The sequence below is a fragment of the Triticum dicoccoides genome, chromosome 5B, assembly GCF_002162155.2.
Source record: "Triticum dicoccoides isolate Atlit2015 ecotype Zavitan chromosome 5B, WEW_v2.0, whole genome shotgun sequence".
Classification (NCBI taxonomy): domain Eukaryota; kingdom Viridiplantae; phylum Streptophyta; class Magnoliopsida; order Poales; family Poaceae; genus Triticum; species Triticum dicoccoides.
This window is the reverse complement of record NC_041389.1, coordinates 583,633,414-583,647,768: the sequence shown is the minus strand read 5'-3', so window position 1 is coordinate 583,647,768 and position 14,355 is coordinate 583,633,414. Positions and strand designations below refer to the sequence as shown.

Here is a 14,355-nt window from a genome sequence, read left to right as displayed (position 1 = left end):
TCAAGAGAGCTTTATTCGGCCTTTGTATGACCGTCTTCCCTTCCTGTCTATCTCCTTCGGTCAGGTAGTTCTACTTCCGATGCCGGAGGAGCAGGGTGGGATAGAAGGGTAGTTTCTAAGTTCGAGATGTCTGAGCTTGGAGGTTCCGCTTCTCTAATGTGATAATAAAGCAACAAGCAACGCCGCTCCCGTGCGCTCATCCCTTGCTTGTTCTTGAGCGCTAGTCATTCATCCCTAGCTGGGTTCTTGGGATATCTTGATTCTCTTTATGATGATGTAAGGGTCGGCAACAATGAATAAGGAATCGATCGGAAGTTCGCGCCAATCGATCTTCTGTAGGAGTAGGAGGTAGCGCGAATCCCCTCTTTTTCATTTAGAAGAGTGCTGGACCTCCACAACGTCAAACCATAGAACACAGCTCCTTTCGGTCGAACCCTAGGAAAGACAACTTTACCTTTTTCGTAGATAGTCTGAGTTCGAGCTACTGTAGTCTCCCCCGTTGACCTTCTTTTTTAGATAGAATCCTCAATGAGTGGAAAGGACTCCCAGACTTGCTCCACAGTACTATACCATACAGAGCCGCGCCCTTGTGATATGATAAGAAGAAAAGGGGCCAGGCCGCCCTCTTTTCTTTTCCACACGAAGCCTTCTTGTAAAATCGGGTGTATAGCTCAGTTGGTAGAGCATTGGGCTTTTAACCTAATGGTCCCAGGTTCAAGTCCTGCTATACCCAAAACAAAAAAAACCACTCTTGTATTCGTAAGGATGCATAGTAGCCTTCAAAGAGCACTCTTTGGCCTTGAGAAAAGCCCCTTTCTCATCAACATCTCGACTTCACTCGTTGTTTGAGTTCAGTATAAAGGAGATCAGATCTGTCCCGGGAATCGAAGGATACAGAAATATGGAATCGATCACAGATTATAGGAAACAAGCAAACAGAACAGGTTGGATCCCATCTTTAACTGCACAGAGCAGTAGCCTACTATTGATTGATGATCTTACCTTCCTGAGAGTCGAGGAACAGCAGATGAGATAGCCGAAAGGGGGGACCCCGGGTAATAGGTTTCCTTTTCCGGTTTAGGCTTGAGAGAAATCAGGAACTGAACTGAGCACTCCACAAGTATGGATTGGATTGGATTGTTTCATTCTGATACCAACTTTCATGCTGGAAGATAAGGTTGCCATATTGGGAAAGGGGGAAAGGAAATAGGATCCCCTCTCTTCTCTACAGGAATGAACTTCTCCTCGCCGACCACTAGCACTATACTTAGATTAGGCGCAATAGGTGACTTATGTTGGGTTGTCTGGATCAATCCTACAACGAATAGCTCTCTTTCCTTTTAATGGAACACTCACTAGATTCTGCTAAATAAGGATAACTGCAAAGATAAGCCGGGTCATCCGAAAATCAAGGAAATATTTCCTTGATTTTCTGCATGGCATATTTCCTATCATTTCACAACCTACTTTTTTTCTTAGTTAGATACTACACCTTCCCTTCATGGGGAGATGTTTATATACCATCTAAATTCATTCATTCATTCATTACTTACTTGCTCTTCTTTCCCAGTGATCGGAATAGGGATTTTCATGGATTGTAGGCCCTCGATTGTAATGATGGTATCAATGAAAGATGAAATAACATGATACTATTTAAAGCAATGGTTGATAGAGCGAGGTCTAACCTTGATTGGGTAGACCGAGAAGCAACCCACTAAGCAACTGGACTACAGCCCCGAGAAAACAAGTAGTTCGGAAAAGCAAGTCAGGAATACGGTGGCGATGCAGCAATGATACGCATTCCCGCAAGGGGTAGTGAAAAGCCATTAGGGGGAAGAGATAGGTTTCTTATTCTAAGCCAAATTACTATACCATAAGGAGATTACCATTATGAGATGACACTTGAGAGGGCACATTAAAGTGATTGAACCCACTTTCCATGTTAGTTTAAGCAACAATATCGCTAGGGACCAAAGTAGTGAAAACGGCAGCTCCATTTTCCAAAACTTTCTGTCCCATAAGACTGTGAAACCACACAATTTGACATTCCCCTTGGGAAATAGGGGGAAACAGGCCCCGGATTCCGATAACTTATGTCTCGCCTAGTGGAAAAGTACACAATTGACTAAGAAGATTGGAAGGTGGTACGAAAATACTCATCGGGTCTTTCGTTCCAGCAGTCATGATATAGCTTCTAGCTTTGACCACTCTTAAGGTGCCCGCACTCTTGGCTTGAATCGCTGACTTGTGTTTCGGTTTAACGAAAAGCAAAATCCTATCATTTCACTACTTGACAGAGGCTCCTCATTCATCCATCGGATAGTACGCCCCATCTATGGACCAAGAGAACGAGATATTTACTTTTTTTACATTTGTAACTACATTCTCACATTTCTTTTTTGATCTCATGACTTTTTATGCGATCGGAAAATGAATGAGATCAGAAAGATAGGCGGACGACTTGACCATAAGGTCAGATGTTTGCGTGAGTAGTAAGCAGCGGATCTCCCCTTTTTGGGGGAAAGCTGGTTAAACAAAACTAGGGATAGCTAGCAGGTATTTTCTAAAGGTTCAAAAAGAAGGTATTTCAAAAGGGCTTTGGCAAAGGAGGTTCACCTTGCCTGCTTTCCTTGTCCTCCGTTCATCAATATCCTATACTGGATACCTTTGCCTTTTCCGAGTGGAGGCAGTAGGCTATTCTCGTTCTTAGCTTTATACGCCGAAACATGCCATTGCGTAGGCTCGTAGGCGTAATTCGTATTCGTATTTGTTATTGGCGTACGTAATTTCCTTACTACGTCTATCGCTCGTAGGAATATCTCTAAATAGGAATCGTAGTCCTCGTATGTACATCTTTCGTATTGTGATAAAGCACCTATGCCGCTAGAAATAGTAGCGCCTTCAAGAAGGCGTTCCAGGTTCTTTTTCCCCTGGTTTGTATCAGAGCTGACCACTGATAATAGGCAAAATGAAACATTTGGTGTGTTTTAATTCATTCTCAATCTTGTTTCCCCTTGCACTCCGAGGGAAATAAAGGGGAAATCACTGATTCATTTGGAGCTGTTTTCTAACTAACTCATTGACATGAGAGATTGGATGTGATGCGCCAGTCACTCGTACTACAGCGGACAAAGGTCACCGGCAAACGACCGTTCCACAATGGAACCTGGCACTACTATTTGCCCTAAGGGCCGACCCACCTTTTCAAAGAAACAGACACATGACATCACTATATTACGCATTTTCAAGATAAGAAAGTGGAGAATACACTCTTCCCTTTTTTTACATTTTAAACTCATGTTCATGGTCTGTTTTATTCCCAATTGTTGCCCGTGTGAAAAGAAAGAAGAGAAATTGGGCCATGTTTCCTGAGAGAGACTGCCTTCTCTCAGGCCAGCAGTCTTATACTCTTAGTCGACTGCTCTATGACGATCTGACCTCTTTCCTGGGCTCTGCTTGCTCGTCTACGCTCCGACCAATTCAGTCCAAATCGAAAAAACGATGTTTCCTTGAAAAAGTCTAAGAAATAGTAGTAGTAGTCAAAAAGTGCACTTTTTCCATATATTTAGATTTATAGGGATCCCTATCTTTATCTCTATCCACAGATATACCTATCTATATATAGAGAGATTTTTCTCAAAATTGATCTAGACTATCCTCTATTCGGATAGATATGTCCCTATGAGCGACTAGGCCGATCTTTTTTTATATGTTTTGGCCACGTCCGTTTCCGCTCCGAAGAGGAAGGTTTGGATCTTTCAATCTTATGTCGTGAGGGATGTGACCTATGTTAGGTCCATAAGATACCACAGCTTTTAGTGTTCTATGATTCACCTCCGAATAATGAGTAGGTAGTTCGATCCTTTTGATACTTATCTTCCTAGTAAACGGGGATCCGGAGCAATAGGTCGAAGTACTATATAAAGAAGACTTTTCTACAAATGGACTTATTGTTCGAGTAGGAAGATTTCGGTTTTTCTCCTTCCCTCTTTTCAATAAGAAGAAGTATTTGAAATGAAACAAATTCCTCTTCATTCTGTTGTGCTCAGCGAAGGAACTGCCTAAGCATACTTTTGCGGATCCAAACTTCTTTGTTCTTTCAAAGTCTTCTTCTTGCATATAAGAACGCAACTTTCGCAATTCCTTGGATTTGAGTAGTAAGCGGCATCCCCTCTGAGTTGTGAGTAAGCAGAACCATTCTTTTTTGTTCTTCTCCAGATTCTGGCCGGTAGGAATTTGCCTCTTCTTTTTCCAACTGATATGGCCGATAGGAATTTGCCTATGATTTTTCCAACTAATATGTCGATATAGAAAGATCTCCTTATTTCAAAACCGCGGGTTCTCGCGTCATTTTCTTTAAAAGATATTAGATCACCGTGGGAAACTTTCAAATGAGTAATGGTTACCAGTCCATTATTCAAACAAACCCTTCGATGACTTATCGGCTGCCTTGCTTGAGGAAGAGTGTCACTAAAATGGAGACGAACCAGAATCACGTCCGATCTTGTTTCTTGATTGAGTAAAAAAGGGATATATGAAGTTCGTTCTCTTCCTCTGTGCATCTCCCTTATGGGTAAATCCCCATAATAAAGAGACAACTTTCATGTAGTTTGTGATTTGATGTTACTGTTTCGATTTTCTCTCCGAGAAAGATTTCTTTTAATGGATCTCCTCGTGTTCCTCAATCTTCGGAGAATATGGCGTTGGATTAGAGAAAGTTCTCTGTTCCGAACATTTCCTGGAAGTAGACGACACGTTTTAAATCTTAATGCTGGCATGGCATATTTCGTTGAATCAGTCTTTTTTGCCACATCGCGTATAAAGGGAATCGAACCCAACTCTTCCACGAACCCCCCACGAATGGCCCTCCCTTAATTCAATGAACTATGAGAATTCCTTTTTTCGTTTTTTTCTTTTCAGTTCTCATAAGTCCTTGATATACTAGCAGAAACTCAATACTTGACCGACTGCGTCACAGTGCTCAGGTAAAGTGGCAGTGGTTGAAAGCGAGCGGAAACGTTAGTGTTTTCTGTGCGTTATGATAGTAGTGGTGAAAGAAAATCCAATTCAAATATCTCAACGTAAAAGTAAAATCGTTTCACTTTGAAAGGAAAGCTAGCTATATGAGATCGAAATCACTCTATCTACGATATTCATTGCACCATGATTGAAGGACAATGAGGGGCATGTTATATTCCCTTTCTTCTGATCGATTGAGCTCAAAGGCAAAAGGCACTAAAGATGTTTAAGATGTTTCATCAGAATTGCTATTGACATCGACTCATCCGAGAGATTAGCAAGCACCTCAGGGTTGTGAGAAATCCATCCCCAAAACCCAGAATTGGATCTATTGTTTTCACTTTCTTTCCCAAACAATGTATCTGTTGATACCAGAATTGCTTATATTGCTCGCCCTAAGATGGAAAATGCGATAGAACCCACTTTACATACCTCCATAGGAGGAGATCCCTTAGAAGAGAGTGAAACAGGCAGTACAGCAATTCACAAGCCATAGAGAACGAAACTCGGAAGAAGATCTAGTTTCAAGTCAGCTAGGAAGACCTCTTTCTTAAATTAAAGGGAAGGGGTCCACATAAGCCCCAATTATTCCCTAGCTTGTTAATCCAACATATCAGTTGGTGTGTCTGAATAAGAAAGAGTTGGGCGATGGTTTTAGAAAACCCGAAACTAGCCATGCCCTAAACAAAGTGAATTTCAATCTACGTGAATCACGAAAGAAGCAAAGCCGGTCAAAGAATCGATTATATGCCTTCTCTTTCCATAAGACCGATGGCCTTAGTAACGTAACGCACAGAAGGAATAGAAGACAGAGCGAGGGGATATGTCACGAGCAAAAGGGATGAACAACTACCCCTGTATACGTAGCTTTGTGTAACAGGGGGAACGACTGTTGAGTCAAAAAGCTGAGTGAGAAGGAAGCAAAGGATCGGTTGTGGCGGGATACGAAGTGCTCTGCTAAGCCAATACGAATGTTTACATACGAACCCACGCCAATACATACGAGTAGTAGGGGTATGGAAATTCTCATCAATTAAAGGTTAGGGCTCGGTTTCCGGTTGACTTTTTGAATCCTATCCTCTGTTTCTGGTTAAACCAATTAAATAGGAGTATCCACCCAACTTTCATATGCTGTTGTTCCTATACGCTAACGGGTTCATCTTTATAGGCAATGATTTCATTTGCATTCCAATTCGTACGTATACCCCATCGCTTTGTTTACCATCCCTATCGTCTCGAATAAGGTTTCCTAGCCTAGCCCATCTCGGTGTCAGCTACCGAAAGAGAAAATTGGTCTAAGGGCAGCATCTACTCGTTCATCGCTTGCCTCACATCGAAAGAGGCATGGCTTCTCTCTTCACTCACTCCCCTGTTTGCCAGCTTCAATAGAATGGAAGAAGGTGTTCAAAGAACATAGTTTCACATCTACATTTTTGCCATTTGATCTTGATCAATAATTCACTTATAGAAATAGAATAGAATAGAAATATCAAGAGAAACACTCTTATTTCCGAAGATCCATTTCTAGTGGGACATTGTTCATAGGGAGCGCACATCCAATGCGCCCTCTACTCTTCACTCTTCACTCTTGTGCTCGATATCCTCTTCAACAAGGATTTTCGGCTCCAATCCCTTTATTTTTCCAAAGGTAAAAGATGGAACAGACAGAATCCAAGCCATATAATTGCTTGATGCTCAAGAGTGCTTAGTTGGAAAAGAGTTTTCTATGTCGTTCAAACTAATGCTCGATTTAGAATTCTATAACAAACAAAAGAAACAATCAATTAATCTATCTCACCTATATTATGAAGCAGCTGCTAGGCCTGATAGCGAAGTGAGCTTTGTGACTTTTAGTAGGGTTGTATCGTCCGTCTTCAACATTCATCCATAAGACTTATTTATTCGATTCATTGTATCTCTAACAGAGGTAAGTCCAGCTTCCTCCTCTTTTCTTTCTTTTTGTTAGTGGCTTTCTCTTTTTAGAAGTCGAACTCTAGAGTTGGCAAAAGTCCTATCCTTTCTTGTATCATGCTCTTTCGGGTCGAGGCACCTATAATGTAATCTTTGTCCAGAGGAAGGAGGACTTTCACAGAAAAACAAAAGTTGTATGCCCAAAAGAGCCAATGTGAATTTAGGTTCAAAAGGATCAATAGCACATGACGAAGTTCAAGTGTCTTCTCTTCAAGAGAATAGAGCATAATTGTAGGATTATATGGATATCAGTGCTTTTATTCAATTCTCGAGGCACTCTTCAACGATTGAGGAGATTCCCGAGGCAGTCTTAGTGCTATCGTCAGGGTCACCAGCCTACTGTACCCCTTATTCTCGCTTAGCCTTGCTTAAACAGAAGAGGCTTGGTTAGCATCCTTTCTATCAGGTGCTGTTCTTTGCTACCAACAATTCTTTAAGTACGCGGTGAAGTAAATAATAGTGCACTTGCTGACAGTAGAACCCCCAAGAAATCTCACAGTATAGGCCGATATCTTTGTGCAATGTCATTTACAAGCTATGCTCCAAAGTCTTGGCAAATAGGCTGAGAGAAGTACTAGATGAGATCATTTCCGAGGACTTATTAAATAGGGGTGGTTTTTCTACGAATATAATCAATTCCACAATGCTATCCGCTTTGACGAAGCAAATCAGATGACGGGCGATCTACGCCTCGAAAAGGAGAAGAAGTGGTTCTCGATACTGAGCAAAAAGTCACTTTCGATGCAGAAAGTAGGAAACCAAGGAAGCAGGCATTGGAAAAGAGTGAATCTTTATCCGATCCTATAATGGCTCAATCTGATCCAACAACGGTACTTCCAAAGGCTCCTCGGCTAAGAAAAATAATAGTTGTATTGGCAAGGCATGAAAGGGATTTTCTAATGCTATCCGAAGATGAATCGGAATACGGAACCGGAAGCCGTAGCCCAGAACCTTTAGCTTGAGTGGAAGGGGAGGAAACCGGCTATTCGAACTGGCGGGTGGGTGGATACCCTAGTGCTTATTGCTTTGTCGGAGCAGGGGTGGAGAGGGATTCATTAGTTTGACAACACAAGGGTGTCATGTGGAGAAAGAGAATGGAACTATTCTCTGGGTACTGGTACCGCTTAAGCCCAAGCAAGTGAAAAAATACTGTAAGATGGACTTGATTTACTTTCCTTTCCAAGACCTATACCATATGGTTTGGGTATACCACTATCACCTATCGAAATGAAACACTAACTTGCCCACGACCCCCTATACCGGATACCTTTGCTTTGAAACCAATGACTAGTAGAGGATTTCGAGGAACAACAGCAAAGGGAAGTAGGGATGGGCTTTCCTCGAATTCGTATTCGGATTTCGCTGGTCTTGCCAATGGTTGTTATTCAAAAGAAGGGTTCACACCGGCAAAGAAGAATATATTTTCTAGTTGTAGCTTTCAAGGAGAAGAAGGATTGAATCAAAGGGACGAGCAAAGGCAAAGCAATGGCATGTTTGGAACTCCATAGAGGAATCCCCAAGCAAAGGCCAGGACGCTAACGCTAACACTATTGATATTCCTAGCGCTTGTTTTCATAGGATGCCGAGGACTCTTGCTTGAATACAACTAGAGAATTATCAAAAGAATACGACTAGCTCTTTACCGCGGGGATGCGTTGAGAGGAATCAATTGTTTAACCCGGTGACCGGATAGGAGCCATGACTGTGTGGGTAGCATTATCAAAAGAAGGAAATTCGCAGCGCTCTAAATTTCTCTATTTTGATTCTTTTTTAGGGATTGTGCCGTTACTGTACCTGCTTTCGCTATTGCTGTTCCGCTTTGCCGTTATCCCTCCCTTTGTTAGCATAATAGGAGGGTGCCTTTTTAGCGCAAGACGATGAAATAACAACCTAAGCTTATCGGCATTAGCAAATTGAGAAATCGAATAGATCCCCGGCCGTTGGATAGGAGCACTGCCGTTACCGTGCTTAGAATTGATGAAATTGGATTTCTTACAAAACCCAGGATCTTCCTATTCATAGTTTTCTTACAAAACCCAGGATCTTCCTATTCGTAGGTGGTATACAACTACCCCTATCCATATTGTTTTGATACATGGCGTATTGGCTTTTCGTTTTTCTAGCTAAAGATCCATCTTTCCTGGATTAGTGATTACTTCAATCCATACCCCTATGGAATAACAAAAAGCAAGGGCAGAGGGACCTGGATCCGGAACCAAACAATAATTCGTAGGAACCCACACCGGATAGAGGGTCGTCCCTTCCTCTTAAGAGGTGTAATTCTGTTTGGGGATGACATTAGATAATCCGAATCGTAGTCCTCGCGGGAATGGTCGCAAAATGCGAAGGAGTTTTGTTGTCGAAGCTGGGGATCTAGATAGGTACCGATCTCGGTGGGGATTTTCCTATTTTTTCTACGGAATTTGTTTCATTCCTTTCATGCACAGATGAACCTTCTGAGCTTTGGAAGTACCTTTGCCCTGGAGGATTGTCCCGTGATTGAGGGATTTCTCTATAACTATTGCGATTAAAGACATATGCAAATCCGAAATAGGGAAGTACGAAACTAAAGGGACTTTCTCTCGATGAACTCCCTAGTTCCTATGTTTGCTTTGAGGCAGTGCTAATTGCTAATGTGTGAACTATCACTATAGAAAAATAGATTGGAATCACTTCTAACATCAAAGATAGGAAAATCTGGCCTATTGGGTGCCGATCCACTCGATCCTATGCTATGCATTTGTGACCAATAGAGGTAAGATCATGAATACAAGATGGCGATGAGTCATGCCAAGTTTGGGGAGTGTTGCTCGTACCCTCATTGCATGTTTTCAAATAGGGCATACTGCCTGTGATTTACTATTGAAAAACAAGTCGACAGGAGAACTCGAGTGCAACCAGATAAGAGTTCGCTTTCGAAAGACGACAATGGCAAGTCTCAATCAACTGTCATTAGATCAATAGTAAACAGGAGATTGCTTTGCGTATCACGGATCGAGCACACAATAGAATGCTCAAACTACACTCTCCTAGCAAAAGGCAGGGCAAGTGAGTTCTACATGATATTCGATAATGAAACGAGCCTTCCTCCTTCCGAAACCCCCCTCTCCTCGGCCCGGGATAGCGATAGACGTATGAATTCAATCAATGGCGATAATGTCATCCCCTTTCCTTAGATATAAAAGAATCATTCTGAGCGAGTCCATAAGAAGCGACCCGCTTTTTCATCGGTTCCAGGGGAAGACCAAAGATCTTGCGCGACCAGAAAAACTCAAAAGAGAAACAGAGGTATGCACTGTGAAGGAAGCCCTCTGACCCACTCTTTCTTCCCCCTACCTACCCATAAGGTAAGTAGGGGCCTCGGCATCTCTATTTCCTGAGAAACCTACTAAAATTACTTTGAGAAACCTACCAATTCGAGAAACAATACAAACCTACCAAAATAAATTACTAGCCTCCCTTTTTGGGTGGCTTCCATTGCTTGTGCGAGTGAGCAATTATATTTAGGATATCATGGGGTTCTAAGATCTCGAGCAGAGGAAAGTCCCGGGGGAACGTGTTTACCATGAATAGGATCTCCCCAGGCTCAAGGAATGTAAGAAGTCTGTCTATCTTGCATTTTAAGCTAGGGAAATCCTTATATTCTGAGCACTAAATCCACATTTTAAAGGTTTCTTTGTAATTGTCAGGCGGTCCCCCCGCTCTGGAGGAGAAGCTTCTTCTATGGCTATGGCCAAAAGGAGAAATAGTCCTGTTCATTATATGGCTCCTAGAATCCAAGGCATTTCGTCGGAATACATCCTGTCTTTTCACCTTTGTAGTCCTATGCATAGTAAGTACTATAGCCCCAATCATAGCAACTAATAAAATCAGACTAGAAACCAAAAACCATACGGAATAGTAGGTATAAAGTAAATTGCACAATGTTTCCAAATTAGTCCAACTTCGTACCTTTCCGGCATAAACCGTATATCTCAGAGAGGTCGTATATCTGTGGGTTGGTAGTAATGGAATGGTTTCATTATCTAAAATGAAGAACATTTCCCACCAAAAGATCAGTCCAATAATACCACTCACTGGTAAATAGCGCAATACTTCTTCGTGAATCTCCGCTATTTGAAGATTGAACATCATAACCACGAATAGGAATGAAACGGCAATAGCTCCTATATGAACTACTGGGGAGATCATAGCGGAGAAGTCGAGACCTAACAAAATAAGTAAACCAAAAGTGTCGCAAAAGACTAGGATGGGAAACAAAACGGAATGTACCGGATTTTTAGCACGTACAACCATCAAACCAGAGACCAAAGCAGGGCTCGACAAAACAGAAAGTATCATGGTACGTCGTCCTCCCTTGAAATGGAACTTGAATGTTGGAGCAAGAAGACGCATTCAAGTCGATCTATTACAACCAGCGCGGTTGTTCGTATTTCATTTTCTTCTTCCAAGCCGACGCTCTTCTTATAAAAGAAAGCACTCACTGAATTACTTACCGAATCTCGTCTTTCTCTCGGCGCCGAGAATTTTTGACGTGTCCGGGTCGATCAGAGGTTCGGCTTGCTTCTCCCCCACCCTCGCCTATGAAATGGATAACCCTTGCTGCCATAGCAGCAGGATTTTAAGGGCTTCTGTTGAAGCGGAATAGGAGGAAGCCATGCATTCTTGAAAGAATCTCCAAACCCCCCCCCCCTTTACCTTCTCTTTCTATTCTATAAAAAGGCGAACATCTAATCTAGGCCCGGTCGCCTTTCTATGAAGGCGAGCAGCCCAGCCCCCTTGTTGAAATTTGGATATTAAGGAAGCCGTATTTCGCAATAGCAGCTCCGAGAAGCTGGGCTTAGGGTGCGCCTCCTGCGGTCGTTTCAGTGACTCAATTGGCTGGCTTCCCTCAGCTCAGACTGGTGTCGCCACCTCTCCCAGGACCGGAATGATTATCCCCGCCCGATGGGTCTACATTCATCCCTGAATGTCGTCGGGTACTCTTCACTTCCCCGCCATTCTTGTAACCGTCACCTGTAATCCGCGCAGGTGTGTCCGCACCCCCTAGAGTGGACAAGAAAGAAAGGATTTTTTATCGGAGCAACCCCCCCAGGTTCCAGACCCAGGAGTTCACTTTCCCGTATGAGCATTCGGTACATATATAAGTCAGTGGAAGAGTCAAAGGGTCACCACTACTGAGGATCTCCCCCCTTATCTTAGAAGGGTCGTCTGAGGGTTCGCCGCGGTTCATTGTTGTGCTTACACACTAGGCTACCCTTCTCCGAAAGCTCCGCGGGACCACCTATCACTAGTCTTCGGCCGGAGGGGTTTATTGCACAAAAAGGCCGGGATGCGGGCTCCCGCAGAGGAAAGCCCAACGAATGTCAGATGCAAAGCCCCGCACCTCATTAAGATCATATTGGCATACTCTCCTAAAAAAAAGAGCAGACCCCATTGAAGACGGGAGTGAGGTACAACAAGGCCATTTCCGTCCACCTTCTCACGGAGCCGTACGTGGACGTTACCGCTCATACAGCTCCCGGCCAGCAAGCAGTTAGCTTTCCTCTAGAAGTCATGGAAGTGTGGATAAATCGACAGAAGGTTTTTATTTCTGAAAAAATCGCCCTAACCGTCCTAAATATGGACGGAGAGCGGTCTTGAGTTTTTCGGGGGCCTCGAGATCGCATTTTAGGTCGAGTAGAGACGCTAGGGAGTCTGTGGGCTTCCCTTGGCATTTCAAGATGGCCTCTATTGTCTTTTCGAGAGCCTCCAGTATGCCCGTCAAGGGGCATTTGACATCCAGAGACAAAAGCAGTCCCACACGAAACTGGGAATTTTCCCCAATGGACGTAACCAGCTCTGCTTTCGCGGTCTCAAAAGGAGAAGCCCCGAACGCTTGCAGTTGCTTTTTTCTCTTTATTCCTTCTAAGCGAGCCTCTAAAGACTCTACTCCTACTTTAAACTTAGAGTCCGATTCTTCCAATTCTTCCAAAGACAAAGTAGAACTTCGTTTTGAGGAGTTTGCCCCCCGTTTGCCGCCGTCCAGCCGGCGGCTACTCTGGGATGCATCGAGGTTTAGGCCAATAGAGGGGGCTTGCTCCCTTTCTTCTGGAGCTAAGGAAGGACCTGTGGGTGGCGTTTCCGGTAAAGGGGGAATCTCAAGGAGGGTCTCCAGACCTTCGAAGTGCCCCACCACCAGGGTTGGCGTTGTGTCGACGACCCCCTCTGGCTCCGGGCTAGAGGTAATTTCGATGATCTCCCCGGCCCTTTGTTCCTCGTCACCATCGCAATAACAATAAGGAGACGCGGTGACGTCGTCATCCAGAAGGAAAAAGAAAACCCCAAAGGTACCGAATGGAATTATACTTGTCGGGCTTGGATTCGTTTCGTTTATCAAAAATCGAAATAATAAATAACAACCCATAAATCAAAGAGAAATTATGATAAAAAATCTAAAGTGAAGCCAATCGCTTATAAAAAGAAACCAGTCTCCTTTTAAAAGGAACTGGCCAATTCACTTCGGAAAACTACGTTCTAACTTGAGCAGAAAAATTGGTGGCATTTGACATCTAAAGTTTCACCACCCCTACTACTGCCCGAAATCCTGCTTTGGTGAGCTTTCCCCAAGGTGACACCGAAGGTCTACCTCCTTTCGTGCGCCCCTCACCTCCTCCATGAGGATGATCCACTGGATTCATTGCAACATCATGAACAATGGGGCATCTGCCTAAGCACCGGCACCCCCACCATGCTTACGGCTCTATACCTACTAGACCTGTATTCGGTAAAGCTTTATTTCTATATGCTAATTCTCATGCAGTTCATATTGTCGATATGAGTATAATTGCCTTGAGAAATAGATAAGAAGACTTACCAACTGAGTAATATCCTCGAGAAAAACCTCTTGAGCGCTATTTGATCTTATTTTTGTATTTCAAATATGGGACCTGCCTTTTTAATGGGACATCCCGGCAACAGGCCTACTCATGCATGTGGCCAAGTACTCGACCAATCCTCGGAGCGAAGGGATGAACGAATTCTCGAGGTCTGGTTCATTGAGGTCAGCATCACATGAAACCTTTAGCACTTCCGTTCGATATTGGATGGAGTATGGCTGGAAGGTCAGCCTAGCTAGTCTTGTCAATCGGCCCTGACTCGTCTTCTCCTTGGTACCTACCGCTATTGAACTTCGGTACCTATATTCCTGAAACAAGACAGACCTTCATGAAGACCTTCTATTTTGGAATAAGATCAGACATTTCCACATTGAGGTGAAATTACATATGAGGAAAATAATCCTGGACTACGAAAGCTGCCCTTGTGTGGTAGAACCAGGTCTTCCACCGGGCGGTCAGCCAAGTACTGAAGCCCCTATCTTGATAT

At 43.3% G+C, this 14,355-nt stretch overlaps 1 protein-coding gene, 1 non-coding gene and 2 pseudogenes across 2 annotated transcripts; 2 read left to right on the top strand and 2 right to left on the bottom strand.

Annotated features, from left to right (window-relative positions):
* The first annotated feature begins 660 nt into the window (after positions 1 to 660).
* Positions 661 to 733, top strand: TRNAK-UUU. The gene has a single exon. It is a non-coding gene; the product is annotated as a tRNA-Lys (tRNA).
* A 2,941-nt stretch (positions 734 to 3,674) lies between these two features.
* LOC119306219 lies at positions 3,675 to 4,813 on the bottom strand (annotated as a pseudogene).
* Positions 4,814 to 10,617: 5,804 nt separating this feature from the next.
* LOC119306217 (NADH-ubiquinone oxidoreductase chain 6-like) lies at positions 10,618 to 11,485 on the bottom strand. Its single transcript, XM_037582501.1, has one exon. It carries the CDS (start codon positions 11,383 to 11,385, stop codon positions 10,642 to 10,644), a length of 744 nt encoding a protein of 247 aa, XP_037438398.1. The 5' UTR covers positions 11,386 to 11,485; the 3' UTR covers positions 10,618 to 10,641.
* Positions 11,486 to 11,959: 474 nt separating this feature from the next.
* Positions 11,960 to 12,633, top strand: LOC119310188 (annotated as a pseudogene).
* The last annotated feature ends 1,722 nt before the right edge of the window (positions 12,634 to 14,355 follow it).